This window comes from Culicoides brevitarsis, chromosome 3 (genome assembly GCF_036172545.1).
Source record: "Culicoides brevitarsis isolate CSIRO-B50_1 chromosome 3, AGI_CSIRO_Cbre_v1, whole genome shotgun sequence".
NCBI classification, from domain to species: domain Eukaryota; kingdom Metazoa; phylum Arthropoda; class Insecta; order Diptera; family Ceratopogonidae; genus Culicoides; species Culicoides brevitarsis.
This window is the reverse complement of record NC_087087.1, coordinates 16147313-16165857: the sequence shown is the minus strand read 5'-3', so window position 1 is coordinate 16165857 and position 18545 is coordinate 16147313. Positions and strand designations below refer to the sequence as shown.

At 29.2% G+C, this 18545-nt stretch overlaps 2 protein-coding genes across 6 annotated transcripts; both read left to right on the top strand.

Moving 5' to 3' along the window:
• Positions 1-390: 390 nt before the first annotated feature.
• On the top strand, positions 391-9344 carry LOC134834009 (sodium-dependent nutrient amino acid transporter 1-like). Of its 5 annotated transcripts, none has more exons than XM_063848523.1 (9): positions 391-500; positions 3451-3824; positions 5125-5522; positions 5582-5776; positions 6956-7141; positions 7205-7289; positions 7420-7523; positions 8173-8816; positions 8871-9344. In XM_063848523.1, exons 2-9 carry the CDS (start codon positions 3759-3761, stop codon positions 9164-9166), a joined length of 1974 nt encoding a protein of 657 aa, XP_063704593.1. In that variant the 5' UTR covers positions 391-500; positions 3451-3758; the 3' UTR covers positions 9167-9344. The 5 variants fall into 5 exon arrangements, with proteins under 5 accessions (XP_063704593.1, XP_063704594.1, XP_063704592.1 ...); XM_063848524.1 differs by having other exon boundaries at positions 436-555; XM_063848522.1 differs by lacking the exons at positions 391-500; positions 7420-7523 and adding exons at positions 3224-3363; positions 7915-8018.
• A 1530-nt stretch (positions 9345-10874) lies between these two features.
• LOC134833655 (sodium-dependent nutrient amino acid transporter 1-like) lies at positions 10875-17939 on the top strand. The gene is made up of 5 exons (XM_063848054.1): positions 10875-11326; positions 14972-15127; positions 15183-16370; positions 17251-17527; positions 17589-17939. The coding sequence occupies exons 1-5, from the start codon at positions 11198-11200 to the stop codon at positions 17852-17854; spliced, it is 2016 nt and encodes a 671-aa protein (XP_063704124.1). The 5' UTR covers positions 10875-11197; the 3' UTR covers positions 17855-17939.
• Positions 17940-18545: the final 606 nt, after the last annotated feature.

Genomic DNA, 18545 nt, shown 5'->3' with positions numbered 1-18545 from the left:
ACGAATCGCATTGAATCGGTGTGAATACCCTCTCGTGTGACTTGGCCAAGTATTGCTCATGCTCACTTTTGCATCTCGTGATGAATTGTCTGTCGTCCCTGATCTTGAAAGGGTTTCTCTCGCGCGAACACATGGTCTGAATTTTGGCGTGATTTTGGCACGCCAGACACAGAAACAGCAGACCTTTTTTATTTCTTATCGTTCCGTCTATAAATACTTCTATGTAAGAGAGTGTTATTATTTGGGCAATAAATGGATTCGCTAAGCAAATAAGAACGCGATGATATCTCTCTTGAGTGACGAAACGAGTCTGTTGCATTGTAAAAGCCAAATAGGTATGATCTTCTTAAAAGAGACCTTGTACGAGGAAAACTCTTTAGTTGTTATTTGAATTTTGGCGGTTCAACATTAACTGAGTTAAACGGAAAAAAATCTACAATTTATTAATAAATCGTTTAAAAATACATTTGTTCTAAAAGAGATTTAAAAAACGGAATAAGGTAAAAGACGTCAAAAGAATAAAGTGTAAATTAATTAGAAGAGATTTATGTGAAGGTCAGCTAAATATTAATTATATTTATGAAAATAAATTACCAAAGGTATTTCCCCACAAACAAATAATAAAAAGTTGTAATGAAACTATAAAAATCAGTGCATAACTCGTAAAAAATATTTACACGTTTTAGAAATTCTCTCGTGATTCTTGTGAACGAAAACTTTACAAAAGTGAAGTCTGTCTGTTAAAAAAACTTCCTTTGAAATAAAATAAGGAGATTTATTCAAATTTTAAAATCGGGTTTAAAAGTTTAAAAAAAATTCTTTCAAATATTAAAATTTTACAAAAGTTAAAATTTTAAGCTCAGTCAACTTTAAATTTGAAAAAAAAAATATTTTCAAGTTTTTTTTATAGTTTTCAAAGTTTGTCAAGATCAAAATCAAGTTTTTAAAAGAAATTCTTGACGTAAACATTGGTAATAAAAATTTTGTGATTTTTAGCTACTTATATAACGTCGTAACTTTATGAATAACATTTTTTTTTGACTTTGTGTTTGTCTTGCATCTGTCAATGTCGTTTTAATGGCTTGAAAAAAGTGGAATGACTTTTCAATACTACCATATAATTACGATATGTACTGTACATACCTTTTATATTGGTCTTAAAACCATAAAATCTCTGACGGATCGTTAGATAAGATTTGAATTTTATACATTTATTGCGTTTTTTGGGATATCTTCAATCATTGATCCAATGATTGGTGAAATTTCAGTTTTTGTGCGTCATTTGGTCTCAAGTTTTCTTCGTTCATTAGCATCAGTATCGAAATGCAGTTTGAGGTTTAAATATGAGGTTTTTGAGTACAATAGTATTTTCGTTTCTTTATCAAGCATTTTCTTCTTTCGAGTCATGAAATAAACTTTCTTAGATATTTTCGTTGATTTTTTAGTTGATCAGGATATCCTTTGGTCACTTGTTCTATTGATAGAATTTACTTAGATCTCCCAAGAGGCATTGAAGAGATTTTTCATCATTTTAAGTTCAAATCGCTGACAACGGGACTAAGCTAACTTCCTGTGTCTTTATCGAGATTCATCCCTTGAATTATACTTTATTGAAGAAATGAGTTCAGTTTTGAAAATCAGTCAAGAATAATTCAGAAAGAAGTTCTTTTCAGCCAATAGCTGCTAATTCAGGCTTCCATGATTAAAGATGATGTTCAAGTTGGTGAGGAAGTAGATGTTGATGACTTTTGAAACAGATTTTTTTTAACAATTACAAAAAGAGTGAGTAACCAACAGTGGCTTATGAAGCCTCTCAAGTGGAGTGACAATTTTATTTAATCTCTGGCTTAAAAACTCTCTGTGACATTCCTCCCTCGTGATTCCAAATTCTCCACACAACTTGTGATGTGATTCAGTTCGTTCAATCATTCATTCATACATTTTCTCGAAGATTAGAAAGTAAAGATAGCTGTTGATAAGAGCCAGACGCTGGCTTTCATGGTAACCCACGAAATGGCGCGAAAAGAAAGGCGTTAAGGTCAGTTGATTCAAAAATAAGAAAGAGGTTTTGAACTTACCAAATGTCATAAATAAGTTCATAAGAACTTTGATCCAATCTCATGAAAAAACTCAGATTCCTACAAGTTGATGTTCATCAAGTTCTTGTGATTCTAACCTGAAATGAAAAAAAGTTAAAATTAAACTTAAGAACAAATTTGCGCTTAAGTCTTCTTACTTCCTTTCTTCAACATAAAATAGTTCAAATCACCATCAATCATAGAAGAAAGTATTTTTATTTAGATCACGTTTCAGCTTTGACACGAAATAAACAATTGCCTTTGACAAAACATGTGCATCACTTAAAAGCGTCTAACAAGAACAATTAATCTTCTCAAAAAAAAAATATATATTGAATTGATTGCAAATTACGCAGAATTGAAGTCGATTCCGATGTCCCATGATGATGATGACAAATTGTCAACAAAGATCAAACCAAATTCTATGCCAAGTGACTTTTTTAACAGCGACAAAAACATGTGTTTTAAAAATAACCGTCGAGAGTACAAATCGGTCAATTTCCTCATCTCGAGCACTCAAATGTCTCGTGAAATATTGCATATAAATTGAGTCAGAACAAAACGGAATTCATATTCGTACATATGTTGGAAAAGTATCAATAAACTGGTTTTTTTTCGCGCGCTATACGATCGACATTCAATTAAGTTGTGGTTGTCTTAAATGACTTAATTGAAGTGTGTGTATCAACAAATCGACTTTTTGACCTTTTCTTGTTGTTTTTAAGTAAACAATGGAGACGCCTTGTTACTTTTTCGCCAAATTATGCAAAGCTAGCCTCTTTGTCGACTAATAAAGATAATGCTCATTAATGAATGCATCACTAGTGAGGTGTTATCTTTATATTTTGTTTGGAAAATGATATCAAAAACACAAAAAAATGTCAATAATAACAACAAAATACAAAAAGATGTTTTGTAGAAAGACTTCCACAGAAATGAATGAGCAAATTGCACTTGTCTTTTTCCATGTCGTAGCTAGTCTAGGTCTCTATCTAAAGAGAGATATATATTTAAGGAATGTGTCTCGATTTCGTACAAAGTGTATATTTGTACGATATTTGCGCCAATTAAAGCTAATTTTTTAACTTTATCGGAGCTTCGTTTATATATAAGAAGTGGCGTGCAAGTGACAAGACAGTTAGTTTGTGAAAATTCGTTCGGCTGAAAGGTTCACTTGTCACGAAAAAGATTACTTTAAAAATTCTCTGAAACAATAGAAGCGATAAGAAAGTGTGATAAAAAAAAACTTACATTTTTGCTAAGCTAGTGAGCCAGCCTTCCAAAGGTCAGACGACAGACTTTCAAAAATCTAGACAAAAGATAAAAAAGAAATTCAAATATTTACTTAACCTTTTTTAACTTTTCTTTGCAGGGTTCATCGTCAAGCCGCGACAAAGCCGGATTTTATGAATATTTTTTGCATCACCAACTATTCCAACTAGCTGTTATCAATGTATCATTACTACGGAGTCATTCTATATAAGGCTTAAACGTGTGCACAAAGATTTCAGACTTTTACGAAAGCGTCGAAGGAGACGAAAAAAAAGTTACTAAAAATTAAATTTAAGCAAAAAAAAGTTATCTGTGACAAAACCTTTAAAGCCAAAAAAAAAGTTTAAGTGACAAAATTAAGAATCAGAATAAGTTTTAAAGAATTTTTAGTTTACTTACTGATCCTGTATGAAAATGAGTAACAGGCACGGGGGAGAGGTGAATGTCGCATTTGAGAATACAGAAGGGGATTTGGTGAGTACCTAAAATAAAATTTTAAAAAATTAGTGTCTTTTTATGATTTTTTCAACTATCACATCTGTAAAAAAAATAATAAAAAAGTATTTACTAGATTAAAACTTTTCAAAAAACAAAAAAAAAATAGCTAAAAAAAAGATTCTTCAAATTTAATTTTTTTTTTCTGATTTTTTTTGCTAAAGAATATTTTTACGATTTTTAATTACCGATTATTTTTCAATTTGTCTTCATCTTTTTATTTTTTCTCAGATTTTAGATTTCTAAACTCAGATTTAAAATATTAAAATTATATAAAAAATAAAATTTAAAAAATTTTTCAATTTAGTATATTAATTTTTCTAAATATTATTGAAAAAAAAAAATATGAAAATTTATACTTATTCAAAAATAATATTTTTTTTTTTTAATTCTAAATTAAATTAATTTAATTCTTTGAATTTTTCTAAATTTTTTAGTTTTCACTATAAAATTTACCAAAAAATATTTTTCATTTTTACTTTTCATTTTTTTCAATTTTTTTTTTACTTTTTTGTAACTTTAATATTTGTCACACATCTACATAATGAAAATTATTGAAAAGAACGAAACCATTATAAACTTTAATTCTCAGAAAAAAAATGACAAATTTATTTAAAGACTTAATTTCAAGCAAAATTAAATGAATTAATGAATCCATCAGTACTTTTTTTTGTCAAATAATACACAAAAATGTGACAGACATGTTAAGTTTATGATTCGCTGAACGCGTAAATGAAGTCTTTAAATAAATAATTGAACAAAAAAGTGCTTCGGAGCCCATCGATAATGAGTTCCTGGATTTGCAACTTATTAAAATATTTGTGTGATTTATTGCATTTTTTTACTTTTTTTTTATCTCCAAGAATTTTTTTATGAGAAACGTGTCTCAATAGAAAAAATAAACAAATAAAAGACCTTCGGAACAATTTCTGCGCTAATTCGTGATTTGTCACGTTACGATTTCTAGTTCAGAGAAATTTAAAAATTAAACAAACAAGCTTTGCTAAATTGGTGTAAACAAGATAAGACAAACTAGGACAACTTTTGTCAAGTACTTTTTTCTCTTGTAACCCCTTTAAGGAAGTGATCGTACGTAAAAAACTACGATAAATTAATTCTATGATAAACCGGGAAAAATTTTCGTATAGATTAGATAAGACATTGTCTGTTATTGTTTGACAAATTTCGAAAATTTCATTTAATCTTATCGTCTGTGTTATCATCGATACTTTCAACAAAGAAATTTTAATCTTTTGTTCCGCCGTTTCTATTTTTGCAGAGCGATTCCCTTTCAAATGGAGTAAAACCGAAAACCGCGTCATTTGGCGCCAAACCAACAAGTAACGGTCAAGCTACCGGCAAAGCTGAGTTGGAAAAGGGAACTGCTGTTGAACGTGGACATGATCGTCCCACGTGGGGCAACAGCATCGAGTTCCTCTTGTCCTGCATTTCGATGAGTGTCGGTCTCGGGAATATCTGGCGTTTTCCCTTTACGGCATTCGAAAATGGCGGCGGAGCATTCCTTATTCCGTACATAATTGTTTTGTTGGTTATCGGTAAGCCGATGTACTATTTGGAAATGACAATGGGACAATTTTCGTCAAATGGAGCGGTTAAAATGTGGGATGTGATTCCGATTTTGCGTGGAATTGGCGTGGGACAAATTTTGGCGACAACGTAAGTTTTTTTTCAAATTTTTGGTTAAGACATTTTTATTAAGATTGATTTTTGAACAGATGTGTTGTCACTTACTACGCCTCGTTGATCGCCATTACGTTACATTACATGGTATCGTCTTTCTCGTCGGAGCTGCCATGGGCAAGATGTCAACCAGGATGGGAGAATTGCGTGGACTCGACACTCACAGCTGCTGATCGTGAAAATATTACGAGCAATGTTACACGAATGAGCAGTTCTGAGTATTATTTCTTGTAAGTATCGAAATTTTGCTATAAATCAGTAGTTTTTTATAATCAATTTAATCGTACCTCAAGTACTTTCTTATCATTTTAAGTACTTTCAATGTTAAGGTAAAGACAAAATTTTATTTTAAGACAAAACTAGTTATATCAGATAAAAACTTATAGTTGATACTTAAAATGTCTCTTTAAGAAGTTCTAATTTTAAACAATCGTCTTGAATGATCGTAAAAATGTGTATAGGACCCATTTCTGAAGTATTATATCACTCAATTTCAGCATTTCATAAAAAAATGTGGCATGAATCTTTTTCATAATATTCTTGTGTTAGTTTGATCTTCTGTAGTATACAAGTGAATACAAAATATTGCAATGAGCTTCTAAGATTTTAGACATTTTTTAGTAAATTTAAAGATACCTTTCTTCATGCAGTTAACATTCTTAAACTCATTAAAAATGTCTAGAAATTCAGAAGCTCATTGCAGGATTCTGAATTGAATTTTAAATGAATATCATAGGCTGCAAACAAGCCGGTGCTACGTAGTAATGTTACTAAATTTTATTTTGGCATTAAGCCGTATGCTACTATCGATTGTTTTTAGCATACCTGACTAAAAATTTAGATTTCAACATTTAATTTTTTCCTGAAAAAGTTTGAAATTTTTATCGAATTTGATTCATTAAGCTCAGATTTGAGCCTTTTACTTCAACAAACTTCATAAAATTCTAAATTTCTATCAAATTTCGTGAAAATAAAACTTAGTATGAGCACAAGACGCATTTATCCCGTACTACGTAGTTCAGTTTGTATTTTGATAGCATAGTTGTGCTAAATTTCGGTAGTTTGCCGCATTTAGCCCGTTGCTACGTAGAAAACTATACTACGTAGCACCGGCTTGTTTGCAGCCATAGATCAAACTATATCACAAGAATATCAAAAAAATTCATGCCACATTTTTTCTGATATAATGTTAAAATCGAGCCATGTGAACAGTGTCAGATTTACAGCTATAGGTTTAAAGATTTACTATAGATAGCTATAGATTTACAGCTGTAGGCTTATAGAGTTGACGTTTTAGACCCCGATCATTCTGTAGAACAAAATTCTTTAAAATAACCCAAAAAGCTCAAAAAATTTGATAGTTTAAGGAAATTTTGAATAATTCAATTATAATTAATTTTTCTCAACAGGAACGTCGTCGTTAAAGAAAAAGAAGACCTCACCGATGGTATCGGCTACCCAAGCTGGGTCCTTGCCATCTACCTGTTCATTGCCTGGGTCGTCATTTTCCTGATTATCGTTCGTGGCGTTCGTAGTTCAGGAAAAGCTTCCTACTTTTTGGCCCTGTTTCCATATTTGGTTTTATTTATTCTGCTGTAAGTTTTTTTTCAAACTTTTCAAATCCAGATTTTTTAATGAAAACCTTTTTTTCAAAACAGTGTCCGTGCCTGTACACTCGAGGGATCTATCGATGGAATTATTTACTTTTTTAAGCCCCAATGGGGAGAATTATTGAATCCAAAGGTGAGTCTTTTTCCACTTGACTCTCATAAGCTCATTTGCCAAACCCCAAACCTTTCCCCTGCACTACTTCCTTTTCCAATCATTTCACACAAATTTCCCTTTTTAATCCTTAAAACACAAACACACCAAGGTATGGTATTCAGCAACTACACAGGCGTGTTTTAGTTTGAATATTGGCATGGGTACGATCATCATGTTCTCCTCATTCAATAAGTTTAATCACAATATAACGAGGTAAGTTTACAGAAAGCCATAATTCGGCAATATATTTTTTTATGATTTAAATTTTTATCGCTTTCTGTAACGTTGCTTCTTCTCTTGATGGTAAAAGGTTCATTCCCTCTTTACAAAAAAAAATTGATAAAAACCAAAAATTTTAAAGGTATGGTTTGCAGCGGCCTCACAGTGCTTTTTCAGTCTAAATTGTGGGCTTTGTTGTACGATTGCATTTGCGTCGTTCAACAAATTTTCGCATAATATCAGTAGGTGAGTGCTATAAGGGTTTCGTATATTCTGTGTTGGCCAACGGTTTAAGGGGAACTATCGCACACTTCAATTCACCTCATTATTGTACATAAAGCTCTTTACAAACCTTTTTGCTTTATACAAATATTTTCTATCTCAGATTTGGTTTGAAGCTGCTGTTCAAGCCTTTTTCAGTTTAAGTATTGGCTGTGGGAGTATTATTATGTTCTCATCTTACAATCAATTTACTCATGATATTTCGAGGTAAGAGGCTGTTGTGCTTTGATACGTTGAGTTGATATTGCTGATAGTTTGCAGATTAGATTAGAATGTTGCACGTTCAATGTTAGCGTTTTTTTTTGGTTCTTTTAGAAAAAACTCTAGTTTAACGCTTTTTTTGCTTTTCAAACTTGAACAGGGACTGCTTTATCGTTACTCTAATGGACACTTTCACCAGTATTCTTGCTGGAACAACAATTTTTGCGATTCTCGGTAATTTGGCTCACAATCTGGGAGTTAAGGACATTAAGGATGTTGTTAAAAAAGGCACTGGTTTGGCTTTTATTTCGTATCCAGATGCCATTGCCAAGTTCGATTGGATGCCACAACTATTTTCAGTGCTATTTTTCTTCATGCTTTTCGTTTTGGGCGTCGGAAGTGCCGTAGCTTTGCAAAGTGCCATCAATACTGTGATTTGGGATCAAATGAATCACGTGAAATACTGGAAAGTCGCGGGCAGTGTTAGTACTGCGGGATTCCTTATTGGACTTTTCTATATCACGCCTGGAGGTCAGTGGATCCTTGACTTGGTTGATCACTTCGGAGGTACTTTCTTGATATTCGCTCTTGTTATTCTCGAGATCGGAGCCATTTTCTGGATTTATGGCATCGAGAACTTGACAATTGACTTGCAATTTATGATCCGTAAGACAGTTTCGTTCTACTGGAGATTCACGTGGGTATTGTTGACACCGCTTCTCATGTTGGTAATCTTCATCTACTACTTGGTGCTTTTGGAAAACCCGAAACATGGAAAAGGAGAATATCCATTCGTTATTTTATGTAAGAACATTTAAAAAGCTTTCATGAACTTTAATTAAATGAATAATTTTCCAGTTTGTGGTTGGATGATCTTCGCAGTTGGCGTATTTTTCGTTCCGGCATTTGCTGCCTTGCGCATCTACAGAAGTCGTAAACTCGGTTTCTTGGCAGCCCTGAAGAAATCTTTCCACCCGAACAAAATGTGGGGACCCAAAAGTCCTAAAATCAAAACGGAATGGTTGCGTTTCAAGGATGAAATCATTAAACATCGTCATCAAGAAACCTATGAGCAGAATCATTCAATGTGGAGGAAAGTTTTGAATATTTTCTTGGGAAAATATCAAAAGAACTTTGTATCAAACTATTCTTAGATCATGCTTGCAAAGAATAGCAGAAAAATTGTGTATTCTCAAGATATTATATACTAGAAGGTGATTCATAAACAAAAATTAGCAGAACCCTTTTGTAGGTTTTAGTGATTTTTAGTATTAGAGATGCATTTATTCTTTTATATATTTGATATTCAATTAAAAAAAATGAATAATTAGAAATCAAAATATTTTTTTCTCATAAAAAGAGAGAAATATCAGACAAAGAGACGCTCAGTGTAAGTAATAATTAGTAATATCATCACAAAACAGTTAACTATGACGTCACTTAACTATTGTTTATATTGAATAATTACAGCTGTTTTTATCATACAAAAAAACTATTAAGTCATACGGTGATGAAAGCTAATTTAAATGTGAACACAGAAAACCAAAAAGTTCTATACGAAACCACAACAGAGGTATTTTCCCGTTTAATTGATAAATATATTCCAAACTGCGTTATGAATATTGAGTATTATAAGGGAAGAGTTGAGGATTTCATAACGTTCTAACTAAATACTTGGTATTTTTCCATAGTAGAAGCTTTGTATATTTTTTATGAATGAATTTGACCTTTCTCAATATCTGGTAAGTTTCTTATGTCATTGTGATTTACTATACAAAAATATCAACAAAACCCAAACAAAACAACTTTTTTGTCCTATCTCAATATTTTTCGGCTTAATCTGCATCAAAGATGTTCTCTGACGTCAATTCTTTCATATTTCAGAACAGGTTCCCATAATTTTATTTCAGAACAAAGGGTTTTGTGAATTCTGGTAATTATAAAATTTTTGCATCATGATGATGACTTTTAATTCCTTTCATTACTTGATCTACAGGTAGGTAAGTATACTTTATTATAGATGTGACTGAACTTTCAAGTATTTTACTTATTACGAACAACTTTTGAAACCAAACAAATCCAACAAAACTAAAAGAACCACTCTCAAATGAACCTGTGTGGTAAAAAAAAGATAAACTCATCCTGATTTCGAGCTGGACGAACGTTTCTCTGAAAAACCACAAAACACAAACTTAGTAATGAAGGCCATAGAATGCATTAACAACCAGGCAGTATATGATAAAAACGTTAATGGAATTTAAAGTTACTGGATCATCATTGCGAATAACAACTAACAAAAAATACATAGATGAATTTACCATTTCTACATTTCCAAAGTTAAACAATTTTAAATGAACATGGCGCTAAAAAGAAACATTTCGTTGGATCTCAGATTTTTACAAAATGCCTACATGGAAATAAACTATAACGATTTTTCACTAAATTAAGCAGTTATCACATTCCTAAGTTTGTAAACAAATATATCATTAAGTAATTTTGCAAGTTTTGAACAAATTTTATTAGTTTTCGAACTATATTTTAAACATAAAGAAGAACAAGTTCCCTCGATCAAACCATTAATTTATTCTATAGATTAAAGGAACCCAAATTTTTCGTTTTCTTCCTCTTACTATCAGATAATAATATCTTACCATCCAATCCTTTTACTACACAAAATCGTTCACTCTTACTTTTTTTTGCTCGCTTTATGTACCAACAACATGCAAATCTCAGGGTCACGAAATATCAAACCAGCCCCTAATCACACACAAACAGGTGCCTCATTCTATCCTCTATACTATCGCTACATGGCGATACGATATGCTGCTACACGATAGACCTGTAGTTTGTCTCGATCACTACAATGTGATTGTTGTTAGTAGGTAATATTATTGCAAAAAAAAATTTTTAAATATATCCGAAGTAAATTATAAACTCTTCAGTTGGAGCTCGACAACCAACAGTTGCGGATCTTCTGAAATTTAAATTTTTAAAAAATATACATAGAAAATAGTGAAAATATAAACAAGACAAAATAAATCATGATAATTTGTACTTTTTGAATAAAAAAAATATTTTTAAAAAATAACTTGTGCTAACTAATGATTTTATGTGATTTTAATAAAAAAAAATAAAAATTATCGATTTTATGTAAAAAAAAAATTAAATAAAAAAATAAACAAAAAATGGTATTTAAAAAACAAGTAAAAAGTGATAACGATGCCCATAACGGTGACATCCAAGGCAACTATAACCCCGCTTACGAGACCACTGACGAGGAATTCCATCAGAACAAACCCGATAACAATGCCAAGGTTTATATTAATTTAAAATTTCCATATTGTTCATTTAAAAAATTCCCTCAAAAAAACATTTATTTACACAATTGTGAGCACGCGATATACCGGCGCAAATTGATTGTGTTTAATTTGTAACAAAAGATGATGAATTCATAATTTTTTCTCGGTTAGTTTTTCGACTTTGAAGCCTCTTTTTCTCATCATCACTTTGACCGTTCACTTTTTTTCGGCTAAAACTTGAAATTTTTTTCGATGCAAAAACTCGTTTTATTTACGACTCAACTAACTGCTTTCTTTTCGTGAAATTCTCGAGAGGCCTTGGAAGTCCAAACACAAAAGAAGAACGCACAAAAACAGCACAAAAAATCGATTAATTCATAACTTCATAATAATTAATGAGAGAGAGAAAAAAAGTAGTTGATTAGCCAGTCAGTCACTTCAGCGCTTGAGAGTTAATGTCAATAACAAATATTAAAAGCGCCGATGCATAAAACAACAATTTATTTCAAATTGAAAGAACAGCGGAAAAAAATCGCAGATTCAACACAATAAGCATAACAAAATCGATTAACGACGTCCTTCAACTTGAAAATTATCATTAATGAACATTATCCACCTTCAAATAATTTTGATGGATTTCTATCACATGTAAATAATTTTTTTTTCATTAAAATTCCCCTTTTTTCAATTATTTCATTTTATTGATTGACTTCTCGGGGATTTCTAACAATTTTTTTTTTGTATGTAAATTTCGCACAATAAATCAACGATCACAAAAAAAAATCGCGCGATGTGGTAAACCACATAAAAAAAAACCGTCCATGCAAAAGACGCATGTACAGTTATTGCAAACCTGTTGCTCAATTGTTGATCTTTTACAAGGACATTCACTACACAACCAGCTGGATTTTCTTAAAATATTTCCATAAAAAATGCGCCTTTAAGTTCCTGAGAGCGCAACTTGATCGACAACTTTCCTTCCTGGTTGAGTTTTTTTTCTGTGTTTTTGTTTATTTATGTCTTTCGATTTTTTTCGTGAATGTGAATTCATTTAGTGTCTGGTCGATTAGAAATTTGACCGGTTCGTTATGGTTTTGGTATTGACGTAGGTTCCGTTCTATTTTTAGAGTAGGATTTTAGCAGACGACAGACAGACAAATTGTCATAAAAGTTGTCACAATGGAAAGTTTCGAAGGTATTTCCGATTTAGCTAAGTGCAAATTAATACAACTTACAAATTGTTTGAACACAAGTTTAAATGGGATTAATTGCTTGTTGAATAATTTTTGAAGTACAGGGGGTTCTAATTAAAAAATGTAATAAAATTGGAGAAATATATTTTATAAAACCTAATTTTTACTTTTAAATTAAAATTGTTTTTTTTAATTATTAAATTAAATTTAGAATTAATTAAAGAATTATTTATTAAAAAAGATTCTTATTTAAAAAAATATTCAAGAAAAAAATATCAATATTTGAGATTCAATTATATCTTGAAAAAAAAAATGAATTGAAAATTAATTAATATTTTTATTTAAATAGATTTTTTATTTAATTTTAGTTTCTTTAAATTAAATTAAAACAAAACAATAAATAAAAAAACAAAATATAAATAAAATCAATTAAAAAATTTCGAAAATAATTTTTAATTTTTTGTTTGTCAAATTTTTTAATGCCTACGAATCTTTAGTGATTTCGTCAATTTTTAAACAGTAAAAAAATTAATATTATAAATTAAAATTTATTTAAAATTATTAAATCTTTACAGTATTTAGTATTTTTTTTTGTTTTATTCATTTTAGTATCTAATCAAATTATTTAAAGGAAAAAATTATTCTTTTTAGATTATTTTTTTTACAAAATATTACAATTTTTTTATACTTTTGTCGATAAATTTTTTGATATAAACAATTCATTAAGATTTGTTTTATTTTTAATTAAATAAATAAATTAAAGATTTTAATTAAAGTTTTAAAGACTTTTAAAAGTTCATTTTTTATTAAATTTTTTATGAAGTTTATCAAAAACTGCAAAAAAAAAATTAAATAATGAAAAAATTAAATTTTTAACCAAATTTAGATTTTTTGAATCATTTTTCAATTATTTACCCATTTAATGATTTTTTATTTATTTTTGAATTTTAAAAATGTACTGTTTTTTCTAAATTAATAAATTTTTATTTAAAAATATGAAAAAAAATATATATTAATTTCTCATGAACTTAATTTTTTTAAAAATTAATCAAAAATAAAATTTATTAATTTTTGATATAAATTTACGAAAAATTTTACAATTTTTTTACAAATTAAAAAAAATAATTAAAATTGATATTTAACAATTTTATTATTAATTTTTAATTAAAAAATTAATTTTTTTAATTAAAGTAGATGTTTATTTTTTTCATTAATTTTTTTATAAAGTTTATAAAAAATGCAAAAAAAAAAATTAGATAATGAAAAAATGTATTTTTTAACCAAATTTAGATTTTTTAAACCATTTTTCAATTAAAAAAATTTTAAATTAATAAATTTTAAAATTTTAAAATTTTAATTTTTAATTTAATATTTTTTTAAAAATTTAAAAAAAAATTTAATTTTTCATAAACTTAAATTTTTTTTTTTAATTAATCAAAAATAAAATTTATCAATTACAAAGATTTTTTTATTTTTTATTTTTTTTTAGATTTTAATATTTTTTATTTATTTTAAAAAAATATTTTGAAAAAAAAATTTATCCATATTAAATTTTTAATTTTGTTTTTCAATTTTTTAAAAAAATAATTCCATTCAAAACCCAAGGAATGCCCACAGTTTTTATTTTCCAAATATCAAAGATTTACAAAAAAAAATCTTACATGACACACACACTCTCACACAGACGAAAGTTTTAATACCGCATTTTTTCTTTGAAATGCGGTAAAAATAATTAAAATTCTTGTTACTTAGATGTTACTTTGCCTTTTTTTAAATATTTTTAAGAAAAAATTATATTTTTTTCATTAATTTTCATAATGGTGAAGTTTTTTTTATAAAAAGTTTTTTTTTATTTTTAAAGTTAAAAAATATTATTTTCTAACGTATTTCAATCGTTTTTAATATTTTTTGAAAAATTTCTAATTTCTCAAGTAAAAAATGTTTGTCAAAAAAAAAAAAAATAAATAAATGATAAAATATTTAAAGAATCATTTAATTTTTTAATTTAATGTTTTTTTCTTCAAAAACAAAATTTAGATTTTACGAATTAATTTTATTTTTTTTGTGTAAAAAGAAAATTTTATTTAATTTTTTTGGTTTTTTTTTTAATATTTATTATTTATTTAAAAATTTAATTTTGAACCAAATTTCGATGAAATTTATCCATAAAATTATTTTTTTTAAATTTTTTTATTTTATTTAAAAAAATAATTTAAATAATTATTTAATTAAATTAAATTATTTAATTAAATAATTAAATTAATTGAATTAAATTTTAAAGAAAAAACCCACTGTACTTACTCTTTATTGAGAAAAGACATGTGTCTGATGAGTGATTTGATTAATAAATACTACTTACACACTTCATTAGCATACTCGTAGTTGTAATTGAAAGGGTTTTAATTGACACTTTTGCATTAAATAAAAATAATTTCAACTTTTTTTTTATTTTTATCTCATTTCGCAGAAAATCATAACGATTGACGTTGAGAAAGGAGTTGCTCGTGTTGAAGTAAATAACGATGTCAATGCCACCGAAACTCCCGCTCACGACATTTCAGAGATTGAGAAACACACAAAGGACCACAAACGACCCACGTGGGGTAATGGCGTGGAATTTCTGGTAATTCTCGGATTTTTAACTTTTTCTTTATTAAAAAAAAAAATTTTTTTTTTAGATGTCCTGCATTTCCTTGAGTGTCGGCATCGGAAATATCTGGCGATTTCCCTTCACGGCGTACGAAAATGGCGGCGGTGCGTTCGTTATTCCTTATTTGATTGTCCTCGTGGTGATCGGACGTCCCATGTACTATCTCGAGATGGCGATTGGGCAATTTGTGAGTAAAGGTCACGTCAAAATCTGGGAATTGGCGCCTTTTATGAAGGGAATCGGCATTGGACAGACGATTTGTTTGTGTTTTATCGTTTCGTACTACGCCGTCATCCTTGCGATTGCCTTTCATTACTTGGTGGCGTCATTTTCGACAACTTTGCCATGGGCCACGTGTCTTCCGGAGTGGGGCTCGAACTGTGTGGACTCTGTCGTGAACAAATCCACGATGGCGCTTGATGCATTGACGACTAATGCGACAGATGATCGCGTTTCGAGCTCGGAATTGTACTTTAATCGGGAAGTTTTGCACGAAAAAGACTCGATTGTGGATGGAATTGGCTTGCCGAGTCTCTCGTTGACTTTTTATCTCTTCATTTCGTGGACGCTGGTGTTCCTCGTGATGGTAAAAGGCGTCAAATCATCCGGAAAAGCGTCATATTTCCTCGCATTGTTCCCGTACGTGATTCTTTTTACGTTACTTGCGAAGGCAATCACTCTCGACGGTGCCTGGGACGGCATTAAATTCTTCTTGACACCTCAGTGGGACCAATTAGTAGAGCCAAGGGTATGGCGCAAGGCAGTTGAACAGTGTTTCTTCTCGTTATCTGTCGCACTTGGACCGATTTTCATGTTTTCCTCGTACAATCGCTTCGATCACAACATTTATCGCGATGCAGCGATCGTTTCTATCATGGATACCTTCACGAGTCTTTTGGCGGGCATCACAGTTTTTGGGATTTTGGGCTCCTTGGCGGCGACGACGGGAAAAGAAATTAAAAATGTCATTAAAGATGGAGCTGGATTGGCTTTTATCTCGTATCCGGATGCAATTGCCAAGTTTGAACATGTGCCGCAATTTTTCTCCGTGCTGTTTTTTGTGATGTTGCTCACTTTGGGTATCGGGAGTTGCGTGGGAATGCATGCCGCAGCGGTGACAGCAGTTTGGGACCATTATCCGAAACAAAAGTACTGGAAATTCGCGTTGGGAGGATGTATTATTGGATTTTTGTCGGGATTGGTGTACGTTACGCCGGTAAGTTTTTAATTTTAGTCGTTTTTTGTTTAAATTCCTAAATGGTTCTAATAATATTTTTAAACTTAAAAATTTTCAAATAAAAAAAATTTTTTTTAATTTTTTAAAAATTATTTTTTTTAAATTTTTCAAGTAAAATAATTTTTATATTAATTAATTAAATTTATTTAAATTTAAATTAAAATAAATTAATTATTGATTAAATTTAAATTTTATTTATCAAAATATTTATTTTATTAATTTTTTTTTATTTATATTTAAAAATTTGAAAATAAAGTTTTTAAATTAAAAAAAATAAATTAGTCAACAAAAATTTAAATTTTATTTTAACGAATTTAATTAAAATTAATTAATTTATTTATGTAAATTTAATTCAAGACTTTTATTAATTTTTTAATTAATTATAATTATTTTAAATTGATAAAAAAATGATAAATTTAATTTGAATTAATTTAATTTTAAATTTCCCTTTTTTTAAATCAAAATTAGTAAAAAAAATTATTTAAAATAATTTTAATTTAAATATTTTTCTAAAAAATATTAATTTTTTTAAAATAAATTAATAATTTTTAATTTTTTAATTTGGAATTTTATTAAAATCAATTAATAAATTTTAAAAAATTTTATTTATATTTTGAGTTCGAAAAAAATATTATTTATTTTAATATAAATATTAAAAAATATCTTGTTTGGATTTTGTTCCTAAAAAATTTTTTTTTTAATTCAATATTTTTTTTTAAATTAACTCGAAATTAACATAAGAAATTAAAATAAAAAGAAATTAAATAAAAAAAGCTTTAAAAAAAATCATTCAAATTGAAAAAAAAATTTTGTAGTTCATGAAATAATTTTTTAAAATTTTTTTTCATATCTTTTATAGGGCGGCCAATGGATGCTCACTCTCGTGGATGAATACGGCAGCGTTTTTCTCGTCTTAGGACTTGCCATTTTCGAAATTGTGACAATAATGTGGATTTACGGCTTGGAAAACATCTGTTTGGACATTGAATTTATGACGAAACGTCGCATCGGCTTCTATTGGCGCATTTGTTGGGGCATCATTACACCTCTTTGCATGATTTTCCTCTTCGTCTATGCTCTGATCAAATATGAAAATCCCACTTATGCCGATAAATTGTTCCCTGACGAGTATTATGGTGAGTTTTTAATATTTTTTTTTTGCGTAAAATCAAATCTAAAATTCCTCAAAATCCGCAGTTATCGGTTGGTGCCTGTTCCTCATCGGCATAATTCAAGTTCCCGTGTGGTTCTTCTACCTCCTGGCACACCGCTACGAGAACGATTTGTTCGAAACGTACCTCGCTGGATTGAAACCGTCGCCCAAATGGGGCCCCAAAGCCTTGAACAACAAACTGGAATGGATGAAATTCAAACAAGACAAACTCGAGCAACGCCGCAACTTTTGCGAGATAAATAATTTTTCGCGATTCCGGGAACGGGTTCACCTATTGTTAGGTTTGTAAGTTCGTTAATTTTTAAGAGAAACAGACACACGATTGTTAAGCCACCTATTTGAATAAAGAAAAAAAAGATTTTTTTGACAATGTACGGAGCGAGTTGTGTCATCGTACTCGTAAGTGAGAAGGGAACAAATTTCGTTTCCGGTAAGTATTTTTTTGAATACTTGAACGCTCTCACACGTGTTTGTTGTAATTTATTGAAAAAAAATTATTTATCATACTTGAAAGCGCGCTCTTTTCACGTGCACGCTAAAAATGGAGCGACGAAAGCGAGACAAAAGAAGGACGAGTGACGTGTTTCGGCGTTCAGTGTCGATGATGATTCATGAGAATAAAATTTTGAAATTAATGTTGTAATGGGAAAGAATTAAATTTTTATAGAGAAATTGCATTTCAATGTCGCCTTATGTAATTTGCTTTGAATTATGTTGACTTTTACCGCATTTTTTGCCTAAAAAAATTTAACAGTTTGTTAAACATTAAAAAATTTCATCATAAAACAAATAAAATAAAAAAATTCAATAAAAAATAAAAAGAAGGAAAAAATATAAAATAAAAAAAATATATAATAAAATAAACGAATATTCGAATAAAAAATTTACAAAAAAAAAACTTTTTATTTAAAATTATAAAAAAAAATAAAATTTAAACAGTAATTTTCTTAATTTTAAATAATTGGTGAAATTTTTAAATT